General features: G+C 38.0%; 1 protein-coding gene across 1 annotated transcript in view; it reads right to left on the reverse strand.

The window, feature by feature from the left end:
- RNF17 (ring finger protein 17) overlaps positions 1–24351 on the reverse strand; it is a gene marked incomplete at its 3' end in the record, with an annotated part of 41153 nt that extends 16802 nt beyond the window's left edge. The window contains 19 exon segments of the mRNA XM_009082799.1: positions 530–650; positions 3274–3389; positions 4085–4238; positions 4698–4854; positions 5178–5374; positions 6551–6716; positions 7154–7343; positions 8230–8391; positions 10299–10390; positions 11563–11637; positions 13863–13939; positions 15320–15491; positions 16294–16391; positions 18271–18351; positions 19468–19567; positions 21746–21801; positions 22811–22869; positions 23545–23636; positions 24278–24351. Of these exon segments, the coding sequence (XP_009081047.1) occupies positions 530–650; positions 3274–3389; positions 4085–4238; positions 4698–4854; positions 5178–5374; positions 6551–6716; positions 7154–7343; positions 8230–8391; positions 10299–10390; positions 11563–11637; positions 13863–13939; positions 15320–15491; positions 16294–16391; positions 18271–18351; positions 19468–19567; positions 21746–21801; positions 22811–22869; positions 23545–23636; positions 24278–24351 (2239 nt within the window).
- Between the last annotated feature and the right edge of the window lie 408 nt (positions 24352–24759).

The raw sequence follows: 24759 nt of genomic DNA on the forward strand, positions 1-24759 counted from the left end.
AAAAACAATCGTTATAAAATACTTTTGTACAAAGAAACCAGCTGCTACACGTAATTCCATTTATTAGATGAATTCCAAACCATCATTCCATATGGGCTGAAAAATAACTAGCTGCATATGAACAATAAATGGTACAGCAAAAAATCCTATGAAGGCATGTATGTGTTATCTCAACAAACTTCTTGTTTAAGAGTGGCGTAATCACACCCCCAGCCACCAATGAAGTCAGGAAAAGTCAAGCATAGCTAGGACTTTTGGAATCAAGCCCAAATTAATGAACTAGAACACTTGTATCATCTAATGCTGGTGTGGTCTGTAAAAGAAGACACAAACAGCTTCTGGCAGAAGTTGCATCTGTTGTGCCTCCTTCAATTAGTTCACATTTAGATATTCTCACTCCAGGCTACCTCTAGCGAGTATGAACAAACATTTCAAATAAATACTATTTTATGCATTAATGTGCATGTTTCTACATTTGAGTCAACTGAATAGTACATAAATATAAATTAACACACTGCTGATAACTTACCAATAACTGAACACAGCATAAATTTATCTCCAGTCATTTCTTCAAATCTTTCCTTGGCTTTTCTGTTCCACTCACTCGCCCCTTTAAAAGGCTCTATGTAAGCCAGCCTACACCTGATTGCCTGAAGAACAACTCAAAATTATGCATCTACCATCACATACACATCGAGTGCATCTCATTACAACCAAATCACAGACTGTTTTGTGCTCATGCAAGTCAGCACAACCTTGGTTTCTGGGTCCACATTACCACTATTTGATTTAGCTTAAAATGACCACCCCCTTCCCAGCATGAGAGTATGAACATCAAATTCAGACACACTCACCTTGAAACAGAATGAGCTTACTTCTCTTTGCCTTCCTTTATGGTTAGGCATAGAGCTGGTGCATTGACCAGTAAAGACTACTGCAGAGAGGTGATAAAGAAAGCCTTCATCCTATTTTGTTTCTGGTGTAATAACCCATGAATATTAACATGAATGTATATATACACTGTATGTAGTATGGTATATATAGTATAGTTTCCAGAGGAGGACCACAAAGTTGGTAAGAGGACTGGAGCATCTCTCCTATGAAGACAGGCTGAGGAAACTGGGGCTGTTCAGTCTGGAGCAGACTGTGTGGAAACCTCAGAGCAACTTTACAATATCTGAAGGGGCTACAGGGGAGCCAGAGAGGGACTCAAACGGCAATGACAGGACAAGGGGTAGTGGTTTCAGACTGAAGGAGAGAAAGCCTAGGTTGCATGTGAGAAAAAAGTTTTTTACTCTAAGGGTGGTGAGACATTGGCACAGGTTGCCCAGGGATGTGGTGGCTGCCCTGACGCTGGGGGAGTTCAAGACCAGGTTGGATGAGGCCTTGAGCAACCTGATCAAGTGATGAGGTGTCCCTGCCCATGGCAGGGCGGGTTGGGACTAGATGATCTGTAAGGTCCATTCCAACCCCTAAATTCTAAGATTCTATGATATACATTGCAGAAATCTAAAGGTCTGAACACAGGAACACCACTACTATGTCAGAAAATTCCTGTCAGGTTTTGAGAGGTATTAATCAGGAGACATAAAAAAAAAGAAAAAAAGAGACATGCAAGGAATCAGATGAGGTTAAGTACTTTGATTAAAAGAATTTTTGTTCAGCATCTTCATTGCAAACTTTGGTGGCTACACTATGGCTCAATTTTAAATTCACTGTCAATGTTATTGTTTCTTGCACCAAATGAAAGAGTAACACAGGTGAGGGAAAAGGGAGAGAAAGGAAATAAAGGCAATAGCAATAATAATGTTTTGTGCAGATATTCTTAGGATACAGGCAGTCAGAAATATGAAAGTAAGTCTGACTGACACGTTAAATAAGCACTAAAAGACTGGGCTCTGGGCGATAACATCAACACTACATTATGCAGTGCTTATTCCAGCCTTGGCCAAAATTTCTGCACCAGCCACCCAAGCCCATTTAGAATGTCTGCAAACTGTATAAATGGGATGAAGAAAGTGTGACTTCTCTTCTAATTCAAATCTCCTACACAACCAACTTACACTTGGGGCAATGCACTAGTGAGCACGTGTGAAGACTTATCAGTACTTACAAGCAACAGGACAGAGCTGCACAAGCAATCTCATTTCTGATACTCTTACCTTCTGAATGTTTGACTTTGCAATATTGAGTTAATTCATCTTTCAAAGAATTTTAAATCCTTATTTTATTTAAATAGAAAAGATTTGAAACCACATCAACACAGAAGCAGATCCAAGCCTGCTGATGTATGACTTGCATTAACACTAACAGTCACATAAGCTTGATATTTCTCAGACAAATTTCAAGCACAAACACCTTGCCAGAGTGCTACACCATAACCTATACACTGCATATGAATGCTGACATTTGAGAGTAACTGATGGGTTAAGGTTTCTTTAGACCATTCTCTAGTAGTCATCTACACATCTGTCTGTAACTCTTTGGCCCATTCTCCTTTTATGTTCAAAGTGAGGAGTCCTCAAGAGCTAACAAACTCTTAACTGACTTTTCAGAGGATTTAAATTTAATGATCAGTAATAAGGTATCAGTTGGAACAATGGGATAACACACATGAGAAATCCCAACACCCTTATTCACCTACAATCATTACTTCTGGTGCCTACAACCAGTTAAAAACTCCCATCAACATATGAAGTTTCAAAGTTTAGAATAATTATGGCTGGTAACCAAAACTATCCAATGAATAGATGAAGAAAAAAATTATTTTCTATTTATGTGCATTTTTTTATACTGTTGCACTTTGCTATTTCCTTTCCCATTCAATTTTTCTCCTTGTCAAAAGGGGAAACTCCCACAACACCTAAAGTTAGGAAAACACCAAACATAAAATGCTCTAAACAAAAAAAATTATTTTAGAAGACTATTATTAGAATATATAATAAGGAATGTAAAAACTTATCCAGCTACTATGGAGATAAAGAAGGTATGTGAATCAAACACACATGTATATACACAGTGTAAATATACCTCCTCACCACAAGGCAATATGAGATTGAATTTAAAACTGAATAATATAAAAAAATTTAAAAAGTTTTCAACATGTACCCAAACATATTAAGCAAGTCACATCATAAACCCAGGCAAAAAGGACGTTGCCTAACATCTTATATTTATTTTATTCATTTCAGAATGTTAATGACCCTCTCCTTCTTGTTTCCCCCACAGATTCTATTAATTTTGAGTGTTTAATCCAGGCAAACACTGATTTACCTTTTCTGGAAAGCTCAGAAACTCCTTCTTCACTCTGCGTACATCTTCATGGGTTAAGGTAGCAACATTGCCATAGTCAACATATTTTACCATAACTTCTCGACAACTTGGCAGCCCTTCAAGAAAAACAATCCAAGTTATTAAAGCAAAAAAATGAGTATCTGATACAGGTTAAAGCACCAGAATTTCAGAGCAAAACCCACACCTACAACAGAATCATACAAGATCAATTTTTCACATTTTTACAACCCAACTCAAAATCTGTATTCTCTTCCAGGCTCCTGAAATGACAGCACGAGCATTTTACTCCCCTTCTACCTAACCACTTTCTGAGACACTGGCACACTAAATACATGCCAAGTAGACATGTAAGTGTACAGACATTCTGCACTGCCCACACAGGCAACATAGAGGTCAGCACAAGCACAGCCCTCCTTCATTCCCTTCGGAATTAACACAGAGCATTATTAGCCAACACTAGATACACTCACAGGTTTGCTGCAATAGACAAATCTGTAATTCATACTGTAATAGTAACTGAAATAGTATTTAAAATAAGTGTATCATAGAATTTCAATAATATCCAGAAAACCAACTCTACCGCTTCTTGGTATCTAAAAAATCCCCCCGGCGTATAAAGCAGTCCATTAATAGGAAAAGAATGTGAATTAGTACTACTGACTTTATGAACCTGCCTGGTAATATTAGAATGCCTAGTTAAAAGTGACGGCTGTTTGCTACTGTTCACACTCAGTGTGTGACTGATCTGATTTTGCAATCCAATGCTAGAGAGAAAGAATCAATACTTCACCTATAATCTGTGCTCTGTACCAATTCCCATCCTCTTGCTTTGCAATACAGGCTTGGCCTTCAACTGGGCAGAAAATTCCCAAGTTTTTCCCATGCTCACATTTATATACCTCCTGAATTTTCTCTGAAAGAGCTGTTGATTCCAGGTTCTCTGTCTAAAATACAAAACCCACAAAATACAAAATACACATCAGATGTTATGTTTTTAATGACATGTTTTGCTCTTTAAAGGGGTAATTATTTTCTAGCACTTTCTAGTCCTCTACCCAAAATTAAAAAGTGGTTATGAATACATAAAGTGAATCAAAGAGTCCAACAACTGTTAAATGCTGCCCTGTTCAATCACCACTGTAATCAGTAAACACTACATACCCACATAGGAATTACCAATGTAATGAAACTGACAAAAATATTAACTTTCTGGGGCTCTTAAGAATTCCTAGAATTAATCTAACATCAATCTAGCACTGTAGGAACAAACCAATTCTATTAATTTTAGGAATCTTAACGCTGGTAACAAGTAACAGAACTTAACAGAAGATGTAGCTTATTTAGTTCAGCATTAAGAAGTTTGGCCAGAGTTTTATTTACATAGACCTTATTTCTAAACTTACCAACTGGAGGTAGAAATCACTTGGACTATTAATGTGACAAACTACAACAAAGATTTCTTCTCCTTCTTGTGGAAGATTAGGTGGACTGTAGCGCAAGATGGTATTGTTTTCTGACAGACTGGGAAGCAAAGTTTTGCATAAATTCAGTCAAAATCAACTGAGAAGGAACCCTTTCATAGTCAGATGTCAAGCTCCCCATAAAACCCACAAAATGGTCTTATAAAAATAACTCGATTCATGTTTATATGTATAGCTTGAACTTTCCTTCTTGCAGCTGGTGCAGCCAATTACCTCTGATGCTTCTCCCACCACAATGTAGCATATCAACAGTGATACATGGCAGCTGGTTGCTAAAAAAAGCTTTTATTTGGGATGCAGCAGTGTATATGAAATACTGAAAAAGCTTTGCTTGGTAAACTTCACTTTGTAGGCATTATTCTCTTATCAATTGTGGTATAACAGCATAAACTAAAGGACAACACTCACCTTGCCAAGCCTAAGTAAACTAATGCATCCTTGAGAGATGCTGGCATATTACTGCTTACTTCATTAAATGCAGGTTTTCTCAAATCCACAATGAGGACACCATCCACTTCTCTGAATACGATCATTGAAAAGACTTTATTGTTTACCATTTCTAACAATGTTGTCTTTGCTTCCTCTCCCCAGCGCTTATCCTGTGGTAGAAAGAAAGAAAAAGTTACTGAGGATGTCAGAGAACGTTAAAACAAAAGAATTCAAATAGTCATTAATAAAATAGAAGGAAGAGAGCACAGAGGCATGTGAACAGGTGAAATACTGAACACATTTATACTGTCTAGTCCATAGCCACAACAGCACTATACAGAATTCTTCTATGATGGTTTAATAAGTGTATTTAACTGTATAAAACTGAGTCAGATCAAAGGGCTGCAGCTTCCACCATGTTTCTTCTGAAGATTCAAGTTTTCATTCCCTCTGAATGTTTTCATAGATAAACTAGAACTGTCTTATGCTGTTTCATTTCATGACTCATATTTCTGCTCTCCCAACTCCTGCGAAAGCTTATCATCTTCTTGTGTCTTTACATAAATGTGCAACAGTTTGGTGAATTTACACATTCCTCTTCTCCACAACATCCTCATGACGTTTTATCTGCCTTGAACAAGCCTGAATTTACTTCTCTGGGATCAAGTGAATGCATTTCTCATTTGATACTGCAAATCCTGTGCTTTCTAGGTGTGAAAAAAAAAGCAAGCATATATAAGGAAGGCATTTTACCCACACTTGTGAAAATTGTTCCAGAGCTATAGATATATATATACACTCCCTTTTTTTTGTAATGGCATAAAGGCTGACAGTACTTTATTTGTTATTATACTGAAAGAGAACAAATAAGACTTTTCAATACGTTACTTAAAATGGTTTGTCATACAGGACAGTCCCTGAAAGAATTCTCTTAAAAGTTCTGAAGGCATTTCTTCTCTGTTTGGATGAGTTTGGAAAGTTATTGCTTGCATGACGTTACCAGATAGACATGAAGTAAGAGTATCAGTTTTGTAGTTTGTTTTTAAATTTGACAAAAGAACACGCATAGAGTAAAAGTAGTGAGATTTAAGCCTGAAATAAGTTATTTGTAAACCCAGAGGCTTTTCAAGACAGATTGCTGTGAGTTTGTTTCCTTTCCAATGAAAGCAATGCAACACATCATTTCACAAGAGAGAATTAAAAAAAATAAAATACAATCTGTATTCTTGAGTTTCCTCCTGTTTATACTGACACAAAACCATTGTAGGTTATGTATTTAAGTTCTTTTATATAAATTTTGTGAAGAAAAAAGATCTCCTGAAATACTTAACCCAGCTTGTACTTACTGCATTTTTGGGAACAACATCCTTCAATGAACATCGCACTGCTAAAGGAGGAACAGCTGCAAGTTCTGTCTCAATAAGCTTATCAGGCTTCCTTATAAACAGGCAAATGTCCTCTGTTCTGACAGTCTGCAGAGCAGCAAGGTCAGCCCTTTTGGTCGGATTGTATCTAATATCAAGAGGAATAAATGCAGTACTACCTTAAAGGCAAAACAACCAAACCCAACACCTAAAAATCCCCAAACCCAACCTCAGGCTTAAAATAAAGGTCATTATTGCAGTAAATGGCATAATGTGATGTCAATGAAACAGACCTACAAAGTCTCAATGAAATGCATTTTTTAAGCACTGAGGACTCACGTGTCCTCTTTCACAACACAAGTCTAAGTTAAATATTTCCGTGTATGAAGGCTTGTACACTTGTGTACTGAAATACCCTGACACTTTTGCTGTGGGAAACAGGTACGCAGAGAATATTAGTGTCATTTGGGTATCTGGTTATCTGTTTGTGTGAAGTTGAGGAAGGACTTGTTTCTCAGTAGAGATCTGCTTCAGTAACACTCAAGGACAACAACTGCAGACAAAAACCTCTCTCTGTAAACATACCCTGAGAAAATCAAAACCATGGAGCTTCCAAAATCAGTCAGGAATACTTTCAGCAGCACAATATCACAAACTCTGTATCTTATTGGACCACAAGGCTTCCTCGGATTTTTACTCTCTAGGGGAATTAGTTCAGTGATAGTTCCACGGCACCACATTCCAGTTTCCTTATTCTTAATAAAAATTCTAGCACCTATATGGAAGCAAATAGAAAGGACTAAATTCAGTATTTTGAAGTATTTCACACTGGAACTATTATTACAGTTCTGCATAATGTTCCATTTTTCCCATCTTCCACAGAGGCAGTAAAAGTGGTATTGCTAAAACAAAGACATTACAAACCTTGTCTTGATAGCCAAAAGAAATTCTCCCCATGATCATTTACACAGTGTCTGTAAGGCTAGGAGCTGTTTTGTTTGTATTAAGAAGTAATTTCTGGCAAACTTGCTAGATTTCTTAGTAAAGTGGCAAAAAAGCACTGATGTATAAGGTTATTAAATACTTTTCATCAATTTTCTAAACACATTCTAGAAGTGGGTAAAATTATCAACAGTAATTTAGCAAATTATTCTTGCCTTTTATTTATACTTCTAGAATGGTTTCTACCCAGTCAGTGAACTTGAAAAATGTCATCTGCTTGAAGGGAATGTTGCTTGCATGAGAGAAAGCTGATTTACTGAAGTGATAAAAGAATTAGGCTAGCCATTACTGTCATTTCAGCACACTGAAAAAATGTGCAGTTAACCATTACCACCTAATGCTGGAAAACAGTAAGTTTATCACCAGGTGTTTCAACTGCTGGTTACCCTAAGCACTCAGTCTGTTGAGGCTGAGAACTGCAGCGTCTTTTACTTCTACTGGTTTTGTTTCTATGATTTAATATAAGCCTACTTCACCAAACAATGTGTACAATGTTTCTCCAAAAGACTTAACTGTAGATTCCAGAAGATGCAAAGACTGCTCTACTATGTAAACGGGTGGTGGAGGGAGAAGAGAAAAAAAGGACTATGATACTAAGCAAAACATACTGCAAGGTAGTATTTTAAGCCATGTAGACCTTTGGAAATTAAATCTTTTACCTAGTTCCAAAACATCTGAAGGCAGGAGATATGAACCCCTGTTACAACAAAAGTTTTCCAGTTTCTTCTCCAAAGCCAGTGCTTCTTTCTTCTGTGAGTATCTCCGAACATAGAAATGGCATGGATTTACAACATGGCTTACAAACACCAACTCTGTTAAACCTGATTAAGGCAAAGAATTTATCAAACACCCTCCAGGTGCCTCCAAAAGCTATTATCAGACACACAATTGCATTTATGTTGCACTAATCATGGTAATATTACCTCAAATAGATTTTAATCTGACAAGTGGCTCACACTTGTTTCAATCTAGCACCACCTTTACTTTCTGATTAAAACACACTTTTCAACTACCTGCCTTACGCCACCCTGCAAAACAAAAGGCTGTCTCACTACTCACAAGGTGGTAGCAAGAATTCAAGTAGGTAATTCAGAGTTTGTATTCCCTCTAACAGAGAAACAGGAAACTTCTAGAAAGCAAGTTAGAGATTAAGACTCCTACCTTTCAAAACAGGTTTGCTAAGCACTTTTGTACAGTTATTCAGTGTTACTGCACCAAGATCAACGAACAGCCTAAACCTAGACAAGAGATGACCCTATGTAAGACAGTACTTGTGACTAAGCATCCAAATCCTTTGTACTGCAGGTATCTCCATCCACTGGGGATACAAATGGCAGGTTTGTCTTTCTGAAGCTACTCATCAAAGGTCAGAGGGTTTTAAAAGCCCAGCAATTCAATTCCTACAAGAGTATGTTACACCACTAAGCCTTCTACAAAGGGTGGACAGAATCATCTAGATCCAGTGCCACCTGCATGACTGATGTGTCTGCTCTCACTGCTTAAATTAAACCATTTACCAGACAGGAAAACATCTAACTAGCTTTGTGTCAAAGAGATGTTTCCTCCTTGAACAGTTTCTTGCCCTGTTTATGCGCAGAATATTCCATGGCAAACTCTGTTTATTGTTTTAGAAAAAGGTTTACTAATTAGGTTAGTTTTTATACCAACGCAGTAAAGCTGCAAACACAGTGGAGAGAAATTATAGGTATTGTAAAGGTGTGGCAAAGGCAAAAATTCTCCTACGTGGCGCAAGTGAAACACATCCACAGAGTGACTATGTGCACATGGGCAAGTCCCATGCTAATTCCAAGATTAGAAAACTATAATTAAAATTCTTCGATTCAAGACATGCAAAACTCATGTAAGACTGCAGTTCGAAGGAGTTTTGCTTTGATGAGTATTTTGTGAAGTCCACCAAGGTTCTGGAATATTCTACTTTAGAGAGTTGTGCCCAAGCTCCGAAATTTACTTCACCTTGATCACAGCTATATACTATCACAACTACTCTCACTTACCACATCTACCCTCGCTCCCTCAACCTCACCAAGCATTATTAAGCACAGCTAAACATCTTAATTACATTGTGGGACACAGCTACCTATTCCCCCATTATCTGTTTGGAAGTTCTGAGTTCCAGCTTGTCTGTAATGCCTTCAATCCTACCCTGACACCAGCTGGGTAGGCTCTGCCAGACTAACTCAAGTATGACAGCAACTTTTGGGTACTACAGGGTCCAATACTGAACACAGTACTCCAGATTCAGTCTCCCAAGAGCCTAACAGAGGGGAAAGATCACTTCATGGACCTGTTAGCTACACTCTTACTACTAAAGTCCAGGAAAAACCTGACAAGCTGAGGAACCCAACTGTTATTGCCAGATAACAGAAGACAATGGTCTGGGAGAACATTCAGGAAGCTGAGGGAGCTGACAGAAAAGCATTCTCCAAAAGCATACTCCGAGGAGGACAGAAATAACCATGAGTCAAAGAGAATAATCAAGACAGATACTGAAATTTATGACCCCTCTTTGAAAGAGCCTGTGACAAAGTTTTCACTAGGAGAAGTTGAAGGAGGATGAAAAAGAAAGAATGCTAGCTCAAAGGAACTGAAATACAGACATCATTAAAGAATTCGTATGACCCAGCTATAACTACAAACACACAATATAACGTGAGACACAAAAATAACATCAATGGAACCTTGAAAGTGTCAGTATTCAAAAACTTGCCTTCCGAGTCATCTTCCAGTATTTCTTCTATTATGACATCAGCTGTTTCTTTAGGGTCATCATGGACAAGAGGACCTTGTCCATTATCTTCACTACATTTGGGAAAAATTTTATTTGGAGACAAATTAACATAATCCAGACTGTTTCCAGAAAAGCACATGAGTCGAACCAGAGGTTTCAGTAAGAATGCATCACTATGTTAAAAAAACACCTCATAGGAGCTGCTAGAAATAAACTGTGTTAAGTTTTTCACCGCCAAGCCAACAAAACCATCACCATGATTTCTGAAACCTGGAAAGAACTGGCACAGAAATGCACATATTCTTGAATACAGTTCAGTACAAGGGCTACCCCTGCTTAGATGACCAGAGACCACAGGTACTAATTATTTGAAAAAAACCTGTAAATCATGTGATAAGATAGTTCTAGTTAAAAGCAAAAGGTAGGTCAGATGCTTTTGCACTAAGATACTCTTCACCATAATCTGTAGGATCTTCAGGTATTACAGTATGCAATAAGCCTTTTTTTTACATAATTAGTGCTAACTACAACAGTCCTAACAGCAACTTCGTTCCTTTTTCTCAAGGTTTTGTCAAAGACCACAAGAGAAGGAAAAAAGGGGACTAATAAGTTAAAAGCAATTGTAATTTTTTAAAATCAAAGTCTTTTTTTTCCTTCTAATCTTAAGTAATTTCTTTTGGCATTTGATGCAATCAGTATTTAGACTGTGAACTGGAAATACTATCAATTTCAGTATTTGCCGTCCAATTTAGACATTTATTTACACTTAAATGAAGCAACTTTCATATACTGAAATATTAAACATCTCTATTACATGTACTATGAACATGCAGATGTGCCACTTAGGGACATGGTTTAGTGTTTGCCTTGGCTGTGTTAGGTCTACAGTTGGAATTGATCATTTTAAAAGTCTTATTGAACCTGAGTGATTCTATGATTGTATCATTACTTGTCAGTCAAAGTTGAAAAGCATACAGCATAAAAAAACCCCTGGATAATTTAAGTGATACAGTGAAATATACCAGAGTGAAACCCAAGTGAAACCAAAATATCAGCACTGAAACACAAACTGGACTAACTGCAGTGCTGGCTTGAATATCAGCATCTGAAGTGCTGCTTTGTTTCAATATACTCTTAGAATTCCATAATCATATAAATTTTTGGTTTTTTTAATCTCCAATAAATACTTCACAATTAGAAGAACAGCTAAATACCTACCCTCTTTCATAAAAGAAATACTTACTTCCCTGTCGTTCCCCATTTCATCTTGCCCAAATGTTGTACCAAAGATGGACTCTCGCAAGTGTTTGGGAACAATCTCAAGAAAAGAGAACAAACATTATAGAACGTGACATGAATACCTAAATCACTCTGACAGTTTGAGACCTCAGGTATTTTTCAGCACAGTATACATAGAGGGGCAAAATAGGAGATTAATGACCTACTTCAGTTTATTTCTTCCACTCCTATAAACAACAGATTTGGTTGCTCATTTATCTTTATATTCATACTTTAAACTCTCTTGCCATTTGCCCTCTCCCTCATACACAGAGTACTTGAGTACTCCCTCAGTTTTCAGATCTATACTCATTTTAGTTCAATTAATTATTCTGCACTGAGAAAAAGGAGTTATCTTTTCTTCTTGAAGAAGAAAACCACAACTGAAGTCCAAAATGTATGATTCTGTTTGCTGTTACACTAAAAACTATTTTCTTTATCAAGGAAAACTGAGAAAATCTTTTAAGTACTTCTACAGTTAGGCTAAGAGTACTGTAAATATCATTTCAATCAAATCCTCAGCTTTGCTGTCCAGTTTTAATTAATTTATGAAAACTGGAGTGCATATAGTATTGAAAAGCCACCTGAGCTTCCCTCCCACTGCCCCTTCAGGAACATCTCTACCCTTCAGAATGTGCCTCAACTTCTATGCACCTCCTAGCTGTGATTTTTTTCACCTTTTGTGTTATTTTGGAGTGGTACAAGGGATGTGAGGCCATCATATTCAACCTTTATCAGGTCTTTTTTTCCCCCTGTTCCACTGAGGTTATTAAAAAGGTTTTCCAATGTAGAAAGATTGGATATTGTCATGTTTTAGCTTTCTTAAGCTGTGAGAGTTTACCATTGTGCATTTAAATAGGCTTGTCCAAAGTTCTCATTTATCACTGCCATTATCTTCAAAATAGTGACTTGGCAGGTAAGGCCTAAGTTTACTAGAAGATGCTTCTCCATATTCTCACACAAGAACTCAACTAACATGACAGGAGTCATCTTAGTTTTTGTCTAGTGTTGGAACAACTTGCCCAGGGAATGGTTTAATCACCATGCCTAGAGGTATGTGGCTGAGAGAGTTGGGGCTGTTCAGCCTGGAGAAGAGAAGTCTCCAAGGAGACCTTATAGCAGCCTTCCAGAAAGACAGGGATAAATTTTCTGGTAGGGCCTGTTGTGAAAGGACGAGGGGCGATGGTTTTAAACTAAAAAAATGTGGATTCAGACAAGATGTAAGGAAGAAATTTTTTTCAAGAGTGGTGAAACACAACAAGTTGCCCAGAGAGGTGGTAGATGTCCCATCCCTGGAAACGTTCAAGGTCAGGTTGGATGGGGCTCTAAGCAACCTGACTGAGTTGAGGATCTCTTTGCTCACTGGGGCTGGGTTGGACAACATGACCTTTAAAGATCACTTCCAACCCAAACCATTTTATGATTCTGTCATTTAAAAAGACATGAAGACATTATGCTTAGGAACACGGTAAAGGTAGACTTGGAAGTGTTAGGTTAACAGTAGGACTCCGGTCTTCTTCCAACCTAAATGATTCTATGATTCTATGACAGTTGTTCACATTTTGCATGCAAGTAATCAACTTTGAGCTTCATTTCTTTGTGCCAGGCAGAATCTGATGGCACACTCCCACCCTATTCCCCAGAGTGGTTCCATGTCCTGAAATATAATGGGATCTGTGGGATGTTCCAAACGAGCACCATCTTTGCTCTGTGTCTCCTTCTCTGATTGTGAATGTGGCCTAGGATTACAGTACTGTCACCAGCCTTATGACCAAGCTGCACAGGCTCAGGTGCACCACAGCCATGACATACTGTCTTAATCATTTCTGGTATAGAAATCATGTGCCACTTCCAATGAGGGCAACTTGGCCCCCCACAGATTTCTTCTTAGACATTAGTACCCCATTTAAATGTTTCCTGAAGGTCAGAAGCTAATTAATTTTTAAAAAAATTAAGCCATTATTTCCCCAATTTATTTCAACTCATAAGGGAAGGAGAGGAAGTTTCAAAGTGGCAGAAGTCTGTCAAGAAACTTTAAAAAGCCTATGTATTTGTCTACATAGCAGTAAATTGTATGAGTTTTCCTCTTTTGCCTCAGATGAAACCTATTATATATTAACAATAAATTTATATATACCTAAACTAGTACTGCAAGTGAAGCAGCTCAATTTCTGATGTTTAACAGTTATACAAACAAGTTTTTGCAATTAAGGTAACCAGTGCATCCATTTGCCTCCCAATATATCTCCCACTTCAGTCATTTACCTTGAAAATATTTGTTCCTTCAAATTGTCCACTCTTGAGAGCTCAGCTTCAACTGACAACTTCAAATCATAAATAACCTGAAATGAAGAAGTACAGTCTTAGCTTCCATTACACAGAAATTAGATTACACAGACACCTATTACCTACAATACAACAAAGCCAGAGCATGACACCTTTATTTTACGGAAAAACCCTCAAGAGTTTATCCGGTAGCCAATTCTCAAATATGTCTCCTTACCTTGCTAAGACCCTAATGATTGGGATTGTGTAATATTAGCATGTAAAAAGAAGTAGAAATGAGATTATCCTTCTGTTTCAATAGCTAATGAGAAAGTGACTTCTAAGTAAGGCAGCAGGCCTATGGGAGGACAGTGGTGCCTGTCAGTTCCCCAAAAAATCCCCAAAACCCACACCGAGTAAAACGGGGGCAAATGACAGAAAAAAAAAGGTGGAATTAGACTTCTTTCTGGGTCAGTTGAGAAAGACTAAGTTTCTTGATATGGAAAGTGACAACTGGATGCAAGGAACATGAGTCCACAATACACAGAGAACGAGGAGACCAAATTTTCATTCTTTTTCTCAACACAAGGACTACAAAGGCTCCAAACAAAATAACTATGTGGCACATTTTGAAGGAACAGAGGGACCTATTTTATATTTATATCCCATTTTAAATAGCAAAATGTGGAACTTATTGTCACTATATATGAATACATACATATAATGCTCATATGTGGACACCCATGCACACTGCCACAAGCTTTATGAAGATATTCAGGGAAGTGTAACACAAGCTTATGACAGAACGAGCAAGTCTGATTGAGTGTAACAACCCTAATGTATCCTAGTGATTATAAAATCCTTAACCTTCAACTACCTACACTCAATAAATGCCCAGTTTCTTAGATGTTTTCTCCAAGCATCTTTTCCTCTCTGTTGTCAGAGACAGAGGAGTTCGCAGGATGAATCTTTGGTCTGACACAGCATGGCAGGTAACGTGGGTTTCTATTAACAGTAGATATGATGGGGAGGAAAAATGAAAAGTAAAGGTCTGGGACCAAGAGGATCAGGAGAATGTGGCTATTAATTCTGGAGCAATTCAGTGAGAAGGTTGGAGAGCCTTGGAATGGAAAAAGGCTCGAAAGACTTCTGAAGTGATGAAAACGCCACCCTTTCACTTATTGGTACTGTGTCAGTTTTCCTGTCCTCCCCTCCATCTGCTGTTTCAGACAGCAAGCTCTTCAAGGCAAGAACCATCTTTTTGTTTTACATCAGTCACCGGGTGCAAGTTGTGACTAAGAACAAATATAAACTCTCTGTGTGTAAAGGTGGGGTAAGAGTACATTACTGCACAAACGCCCATAATGAAGTCAGCAAATGGGGATCACAGAAACTTTCCATCCAAATTTGAACATATTCCTTAAAAAAATTATTTCACAAGGCAAGAATATAACTACCCGAGTGAGATCACAAGAGTTTCTTGGGGAATGCGAAAATTTAACTTCCTTTGCAGTCCTAATAGCACCAATCAAACGCTTTTTCTTCTCTTCAAGGGCTTCCTTAGCTTTTACAATACTATCTCCGTAGCTGTTGATGTTCTCCACCAATTCTGCAAACAATTTCTTTTTCCTGTATTAAAAACATGACTTTTCAGAACTTAATAAGCACTCAGCTGTACAGATTCAAACTTGAATTGTAACATACAGTTACAAGTCATACCACAGCACAAAGTAGATACATCTCCCACAACAAGATCATCTTCCCTAAATAGTGCTAAGTAGAAGCATGGGAAAAGCATTTTGTAATTGGAGGAACCACAAAAGTTAAGAGTCCACACTGAAAAGCCACCTTGTTAGGAGAAACATGGAATGTTAAAAGAACTCTTCCATTTAAGCCTCCTGATATTTCCACAGACATCCAACTGAAAACTAAACAGTTGGATTTCACAATTCAGTCTGTTAAGATACCAGATCCCCTTCTCAGAAGCTCTTCTGGACACCTAAGCTTTGACACTCCTCTCTCCCTTAAATCTGAAAATACAAATACTTTTGAAAATTAAGAAATAAAATCTCCTTGGGCTTCTATCAGCTCCAAAATTTGCAGAAAGCCGATTAAAAAAACGTTATTCCATTAATGACAGTATAAAAAAACTCCTCAAAATGGAGCTTTTTCAGAAAATAAACATTATGGCTATTTTTCCTTATTTTTTAAGACCAGAAGCTGCATAAGCTGATGTTTTCCAACCATGCAAACCAGCTTCAAGATGCCACTATGAAAGGGCAAAAATATCACACAAAAATGAAGGACAGGTATTATGAAATAATGCTACCAGAAAGACCAAAATTTTGTTTAAAATTCCTTTACCTGAATTAGAAGCAGCTTCTTAATAAGAGTAACTCACCTGTGCCATACTAGAAAACTAGATTATTACCTTAACAAGAGATTAATAAGTTCCTGAAATGTTCTCTCTGCAGTTTCTGTAACTTTGTCTCTTTCGCGCTTCACTTTCAATTCCAAGTATTCCAGCACCTATTTTGTTCAGTGGGAATAAATAAGCATTTATTATTTCCATATTCATTATTGTTTCATTATTCTGCTTATTTATTTTTAATAAATTCCACAATTTCTTACTTGCCAGTCAAACACAGCACCACACACAGATAACTAACAGCTGAGAGTTCTACCTTTGTCTTTAAAACTCACAGTGAGAGTAAAGGAAAAGAAAAACATTCTTCCTTTGGCTAAGCATCAGTTTTGTCACTATAGTTACCTTCAATGAAGAGACTGTGCAAAATAAAAATTAAAAGATTTGGTAATGCAAGACTGCATTGGAAATTCTCAGTCTTTGTTGAAAAGCTGTTGCAAGACCACAGTTGTGAACATGAGTTATTATATCAGAGCTGCTGAAATGGTAGGTTTTTAAAAGATGCTATTAGTATATGAATTAGGAATTCAACATAGCTTTTTTTTTAGTAGACAGACTGGCCACTGCAACAAAACAAGTCAGAAAGGGAATGGAGAGCAGGCTTTAAAGACACTTCATGCATTGCTCACTAGAACTAAGCTTTTGAATCATTAAATACTTCTCTGCCTGTGTATCTTAGAATACACATAAAGTAAATCAATGGCAAAGACAGAACTGCAAGGGTTTTTTATAGCACATTTAGGAAGAGCTCAAGCTGAAATAAAATAATTACAGAATCACAGAATAATCAGAGTTGGAAGGGACCCTTGAAGATCATCTAGTCCAACTCCTGGCCCTGCACAGGACATCCCCGGGAATCACACCATGTGCCTGAGAGCATTGTCTAAACACCTCTCAAACTCTGTCTGGCTTGGAGCTGTGACCACTGCCCTGGGGAGCCTGTTCCACCCTCAGGGTGTCTACCCACCCTCTGGGTGAAGAACCACTTCCTAACATCCAGCCTAAACCTCCCCTGACACAGCTTCAGACCATTTCCTTGGGTTCTGTCACTGGTCACCAGAGAGAAGAGATCAGTGCCTGACCCTCTACTTCCCTTCACAATGAAGTTGTATACAATGATGAGGTTTACCCTCAGTGTCCTCTTCTCCAGGCTGGACAGACCACGTGCCCTCAACCCCTCCTCCTATGGCTTCCCCTCAAGGCCCTTCACCATCTTCATTGCCTCCTTTGGATGCTCTCTAATACCTTAATATCTTTCTTATATTGTGGTGCCCCAAACTGCATACAATATTCAAGGTGAGGCTCCAGCAGTGCAGAGTAGAGCAGGACAGTCACCTCCCTTGACCAGCTGGCAATGCCTTGCCTGATGCACCCCAGGACACAGCTGGCCCTCCTGGCTGCCAGAGCATGCTGATGACTCATAATTTCAACTCAAAATTTCATCAGTTATAATTGGAGAAATTCAAAAGTTACTCAATAAAACCTATTAACAGCATTATACAATACTTTCGGATCCTTCCTCTGTTTTACATTGTGCACAAAAATGTATTACTGGATTTACGTGCTTTTGTATATTCTGTCTGTTAAGTTTTTTAGTTCTGTTGCCCACATAATTTCTTTTCTACCTTTAGAGAGGCACATTAGAACTATAAAGTTAGCACAGTTTCTAGAGCAAAAACAAATGCTGGATTTTACCCCGATCCACAGAAACACAAACTTAATACTTGAAGACTGTCTTACCTATAGTTATGCTAAATATATGGACTGACCTCATAATTTTAAATTATCTACATGCTGGTGTGCTCCTTTACAGACTACCTCTGCAGGCTATAGCCTGGAGTTTAAAGGCTGTACATTCACAGAAGAGCATAAACAGTTGAAAGACAAAAGAGGCATCAAACCAAATAGCCTGTTCATAACGAAGAGCTTCAAACAAGGACAGGATTTCATATTTGATCATTTATTTAACTTATTTTCACCCACCTTGTCTGCACCATGGAAGTGGCCAAGATTATAAAGAGCTATGCACAAAGCTTCATCAAGATCTTCCCCAGTGTCGTTCTGCTGGGGAAAGATTTGCCAATGAATATAAAGTTGCTTGCGTAAGACAAGATGAGCTACAACCATTTGCCATTTTGAAAGAGGAATTTAATATTTGATATGCATGACTGAGGATCTGTGTAAGGCTCTCAGCAAGGCTCTGAGCAGCTCTATAGCAGCAAACTGGCCCAAAATACTTTGCTCACCTGAATTACACCGAGAACATTTACACTGTAGTATTCCTGAAACAGACTGCAAATTTGTTTTCTAAATACATGCAATTTATTTGCACACATGAAAACCAAATGAAAAGAGTACATGAAGGAAAATCAAAATAAAGTCAGTAATACAGAGGAAAGGAAATGTGGAAGACTGAGGAATGGGAATACTGCAGCCTAGAAAAAAAGTAAAATATTTAGGAATATGATTGGGGAAAACAAGCAAAAAATGTAGTAAGCTTCCAGTGTTATGCTGATGCAAGAAAACCATTTCCAAACTTTTAACAGGCACTAGGACAAAGCTACTTAAGAAACCAAGGTTTTCAACATTTGCAAGTTACGATTCTTTCAAGGTCAGTGAACAGGACAATCTACATAGAAGAAAACAGAACTGGTACTGGATGTACCATCCCTTCACAGCCTACTCTGTCATTAAAAAATATCCACAATATTAGTTCACCTGCCCTAAAACTTCACAAACCTCATTCAGAAAGATCAGGTTAGAAAATCTAATAAAATGTTTAAAGAGAGATTCTTTAGTCCAACAACTCTGTTGCTCCGAGCTACTTCTTTAAGGATCTGGTCATAAGCCTTGCAGCTGTCTCAAAGTGAAAAACAAAGAAGGGAGTACCAAACCCAAATACTGTGAATCCTGGGGAGTCTTTTAAGACAAGCTCAATTTCACAGCCAGCTGATCACAACTGGCCCTCCTCAGCCACAATCTTGTTGGGGGGGTTGAGGTGCCCTCATTTTGTCAAGGTATTTTATTAACACTGTAGCTGCACATCAGTTTTATGGTAAGAGGGAATAACAGCACACAACAATTACAGCTGCAGGGTTCTGTGTTTTCAGAAGTGCAGGATTAACTATGCATATACAAAACCAACAAGTGAGAATACAAGGAAATTCCATGTTAACACACCGTGGCAGCTGATGGAGTCAGAGCTGGTTCATCCCATAGCCCACCATCTGGAGGAAATGGGTGCTGAACGTTTCTCTCTTCAGTACTGTGACTGAAGGGCCTGCAAACCAGAATATTTTAAGGAAAAAACCCTACACATTTTTTAAAAAAATATCAAACTTCCTATGAAAACTTTACACACATGAGTATTTGAAAAAATCTATCATTAAATACATACAAACACCAATTTTTGAAACAGTTGAATTCACACTGTGTTATGAAGCAGATAATCTCTCTTTTCAGTAAAATTCCTTTCTACTAGAACTCTCTAAAAGGAACTATTTTTCATGCGACAATTTTGGCAAGGCTAAACAAAACCTTAGTAGCTGGTAGTGATTCTTATCTTCAGTGAGAGCAAATGCACGACTAGTAACATTCCAGGATTCATTTTTCATTTGATGCCCAAATATTTTATTTTCAGATATTCCATCAGACACTGATTAGGTTGTAAAAATCTTTAGAATACACAACAAATGATATTAAAACCATCTACTGGCAACCTGTTAGGAAGACTCCTAATTCTGTTGTATGATTGCTGCATGTTGTATGACTGTTAGGAGCAGCAGTGACAGGACAAGGGGTAATGGATTCATATTGAAAGAGAGTAAATTTGGGTTAGATATTAGAAAAAAGTTTTTTACTGTGAGGGTGGTAAGACACTGGAACAGGTCGTCTAGGGAGGTAGTGGATGCCCCAACCCTGGCAGTGTTCAAAGCCAGGCTGGATGAGACCTTGAGCAACCTGGTCTGGTAGAATGTGTCCCTGCCCATGGCAGGAGGGTTTGGGACTAGATGATCTCTTAAGGTCCATTTCAACCCCTAAAATTCTATGATTCCTCCATACTTGCCGTTCTGCACCAGCTGCCAAGTCTCTCCCAACACCAGTCTGCATAAACCAGCCTTATTACAGACAGGAAGGAAGCACTGTATTGTTCTTCCTGTGCTGTTTGTTGCTTCTAACTGACTGTAAGAGAATGTGGAGAACACTGCTGCAGAGACCAACAGCCAGACAAAATCTTGAGTTTGTTTCACTTTGGGCAAAGTTAGTAATGTTTGTTACATGTGCCCATTTCAGAAGGTAAGTTTCCTACACCTTCCTTACAGAACAGGTCTCTTAGTAATATACCAGTAAGAATTATCTGGGCTGATTCTCGTTTGTATCAACATTAATCCTCACGGTGATCAAAGGAACATAAAGCTCATTGTCTAAACAAATGGAACATAAGGCTCCTTGTTTGGACAAAGGGAACCACAGGGGCCTTAGAAAGTAAACTAGGGAAGCAACTTAAGATACATAGGAAATTAGTGTACTAAATCAAGGCAGATAAGGAAGTAAAACTAGGAGCCAGCTCTGCAGTTAAAAGAGTATGTTTGAAATGACCACCAATAAACTGAGTGTGACCAGAAGGCTGAGATCAAACAATGGACACTGTGCAAGACACCAACAACCACGGGGGGACTCTGAGAAAACCCTCCAACACCAAATAGGGACTTCCGATAAGGATGTGGCCATGCAAATAGCCTAATGTGTTATGTATCATTAGGAAGAAATGGCTAATGAATATGTCATGACCCTAGCCATAAAATGTGCCAAACCTTTTGTGCAGGTGTGCCTGACTAGAGGAATGATCCTCCTGCCCAGTGTCCTGCAATAAAGAATGATCTGCTTTTTAACACTTCTAAGTAGTGTTCAGGAGTTTACTTTGCCACTTTTCTTCAGCCATAACAGCAATAACCATGGGGGGAAAACCAGCCACTTTAAACTTCAAGTTCACATCAACTAATAAGCAAGTGAATATAATTTAGATATGACAACACCACAGAACACTGCTGGCATCTTTACGGCTGCGACTGGTTATCTAAGCAGCAGGTGCAATGGAATCAGCAGGGAGTGGGGGGAAGGAGGTGCTTCAATGATACACTCCCTACCACATCCTGGCATTTCAGCAGATCTCTTCTTCTGAACCCTTATCAGTGATTTACCACAGTGCTTAAAGCTTTCGGTTTCAAACACTTTCAAGCAAAACCAATTTATTGTTTATTTTTGCCTTGCAATGAAATGTTATTTGTACTGAATGTGTTCCCACAGTACTAGACACTCATACTGAGAGCACACTATGGTTTAAAGAACACATTAAAAAGAAAATCAGCCCAAGAAAAATGTCTCAAAATGCTTTCTTGGTCAAGTCCTACCCCAGTCTGGCATCTAAACACAGAAATAAGGTTAAATAAAGGTTTACCTTGCAAGTCTTTCTGAGTTGTCACCAGACAGCCCAAGTTTAAAGTAAGTTTTGGTCTATATTCAGAGGAAAAAAGGAAAGCAAGTTCAAATACAGGGTTACAGCCAAGTCCCAGGCAAAAATTTATATAAATCTGACTTCACGTTCAGCACCCCACCCCCCAATTCAATTAGACCAAGTTTCAAAGCCAACTGCTATTGAATTGATCAAGGAGAGTTCTAAGGAAAAAACTTCGAAGCAGTAGTTCTGTAGTCATCAGTACACCTTTAGGATAAATAAAAAGTCTCCCTAGTAAAAGAAATCCTGATTCCCTGTTTGCACTTGGTTATTTTTCCCACTGTTATGCAAAAGCTGGAGCATATTGCACTACTGAACCAGACTACAACTTACTTCTTCAATAAAGCTTAATTGCAGGGCTTAAATTCCAAAGATTTGACTTATTTGTGCTTTGTAATAAATGCTAAATCTGAATTTCTTAAAGAGAAAAAACAGTCTGGACACACTCTAGTTTTGCATAACTTAAACCAAAATAGGCACTTTATGTTTGTCCAAAGTACAGATCTCTGTATAAGAAATGCCATCACCATGTCATAACACAGAAGAGCCACAGACAGGGCAATTTTTTACAAATGTAGAAACAAAAAACATATTCACAACTTATACACTACTGGGCAAAGTCAAATCATTTTTATGAAAACAAGTCCTTTTATGTGGGAGCTGACAGAAAATGTACATATGCATCAGTTGCATTTTTGCACATTATGTGCAGACAAGAGGATGGAACACAGCTGGCACATGGAACATGGGGCACTAATGAGAATTTTAACAATAAAGCTTCCTAAAACCAGATTTTGGACATCTGATGTGCACCACACAGCCATGCTACATAACAAGAAATGCTAGTAAACACTTGCTGGGGAGTAAGTGGTCAGGAAGTACAGGCCCTTAGCTCATAGGAGTCCTGAGCATGCTTTAATCACTTCTAGTGAAAATGCACAAGATCCCATAATATCACTATTTCAGACCCCACAATGACTACAGAACAGAAAGCTTTAGATAACTTACTTCTGTTGAAGAGAAACAGAAAAAATCAGTGTCTTCATCCTTCACATCATCACAAAATGCTGTAAAAGCAGTAACAGAAAACATTTAACTGCACATGCTGTTAAGTGTAGGGCATCCTAATCCATGAGACAACAGGAATACATTATCACTGGGGTAGTCCTCCAGATAGTATTCATTGAGTCAACGGGAATTTGAGCACTGAATTTTTAATGACAGTATTTGACAGCTAGGAATAGATGTTCAGATAAATAGCTATAGAAATTATCTTGCACTTAATGATTAGGGTATTATTTGCCTCATTAGCTATGTTATGTTGCTGCTACATTCAGGACAGGATAAACACATGAAAAGGAAAGCAAAAAGGCAAACAAAAACGCACATTTGAAATGTGTACCTATAGTACAGGGAAAAAAACCTGTTTCATAAAGCACTCATAAATACTATGTACTCAATACAATTTTGCAGCTCTTGGAAAAAAGCTATTCAAGCAGAAAATCCCAGAAAAATGAAGTTTCTTTTAAAACAAACTTGTCAACAGCTTTGTCAAGACAAACACCAGGAGAGGAAACAAAAGGTATTGATTGGTCTTGCTAATTACTGGAAATGTAGTAAATGAACAAACTGTTAAATCTGGCAGCCCATCTACTGTCCTTAACAGACCACATAAAACACCAATCAACAGGGAATACTGCACACTACAAAACTCCTGGAAATAAAAGATCCAAAAGCCTTACCTCCCACACTCACAGTTTTTGACATACGACACAAATCACTGTCTCTCTGACTTGGTTCTGTAAAATCCTCTTGTTGTAGCTTAGCTGAGTGCCTTCAGAAGTGAATGGAAAGGTTTAGGACCATTAGGGGTATCAACTAGACACCAATCCTAACTTTCAACTCTCTCAGAACTAAGCTTGCCCACTTTTATCAAAAGAGATTATGAGGAAAGTGCAGGTAATGAAACACACTCCACACCAAATCTGTTGCCTTCTTTTAACTGGATAAGTACTTTTAGCTCCATGACAATGAATTCATCTTGCATAAAGGTGGTACTACAGCTTTTAGGTATGCAGTATTTCAGGTAACTAGAACCAGCTCTAATAAATTGTTACATTATCAGTTTGAATCACGTTCATTCTAGTTACTGAATTAAAATATACTGAAAAGACCAACAGTGATTTATTTATTTGTAAAAAATACATACAGATCAATATGATGTATTGGTAACCTAATAACTCAGTATTTAACAACATATCAAATTGCATTTAAAATGTCTTTTTCCATGAACCTACTCCAAATGCTAAAACCTTATAGCAACTGCACATTTTAATCACATATATAACACATAAAAATGAACTCACTTGCAACACTGCAGAACACATTTTCTACATTTTCATAATTCTATTTCCTGATAATTATATACCATCAGAACTTAAAAATATAAAAACCACTAGCTCAAAATTCACTTACCTCATGGATTTCATTTTTCTTTTAAGTTTTTCATCCCTCTCATTCAACAAGGAGAACTCTTTCTTTCTACTCATGCTGCCTGACTTAAAAAAAAAAAAAATAGTGACATTCTCTACATTAATCAGTTCATCACAGGGGCCAACACTACAGATTTACACCACATGGAAAAGAGCAAAACCATAGACAGATCATGGACAGATACCATAAAATAGAGGTAAATTGGTAGCATAAAAACCGGACAGAAACAGGCACAAAACCCAAAGAAAACGTGCACTTTTTACCCTGAAAAACAAATCTTTGACACCTGACCGCGGCCTGCACTGCACCACCCACACGCACCACCCCTAACCTCACCGCTAGGAGATACCGCAGGACACCAATAGTAGCTTCCAAATCCCCTTCCTGACCACATGGAAGGTGATCCTGGTCCTCAACAAGGTGAATTCTCTTTCCTGCAGGATCTCCACAATGTAGAGGAGATA

Source organism: Acanthisitta chloris, unplaced genomic scaffold (assembly GCF_000695815.1).
Source record: "Acanthisitta chloris isolate BGI_N310 unplaced genomic scaffold, ASM69581v1 scaffold1139, whole genome shotgun sequence".
NCBI classification, from domain to species: Eukaryota; Metazoa; Chordata; class Aves; order Passeriformes; family Acanthisittidae; genus Acanthisitta; species Acanthisitta chloris.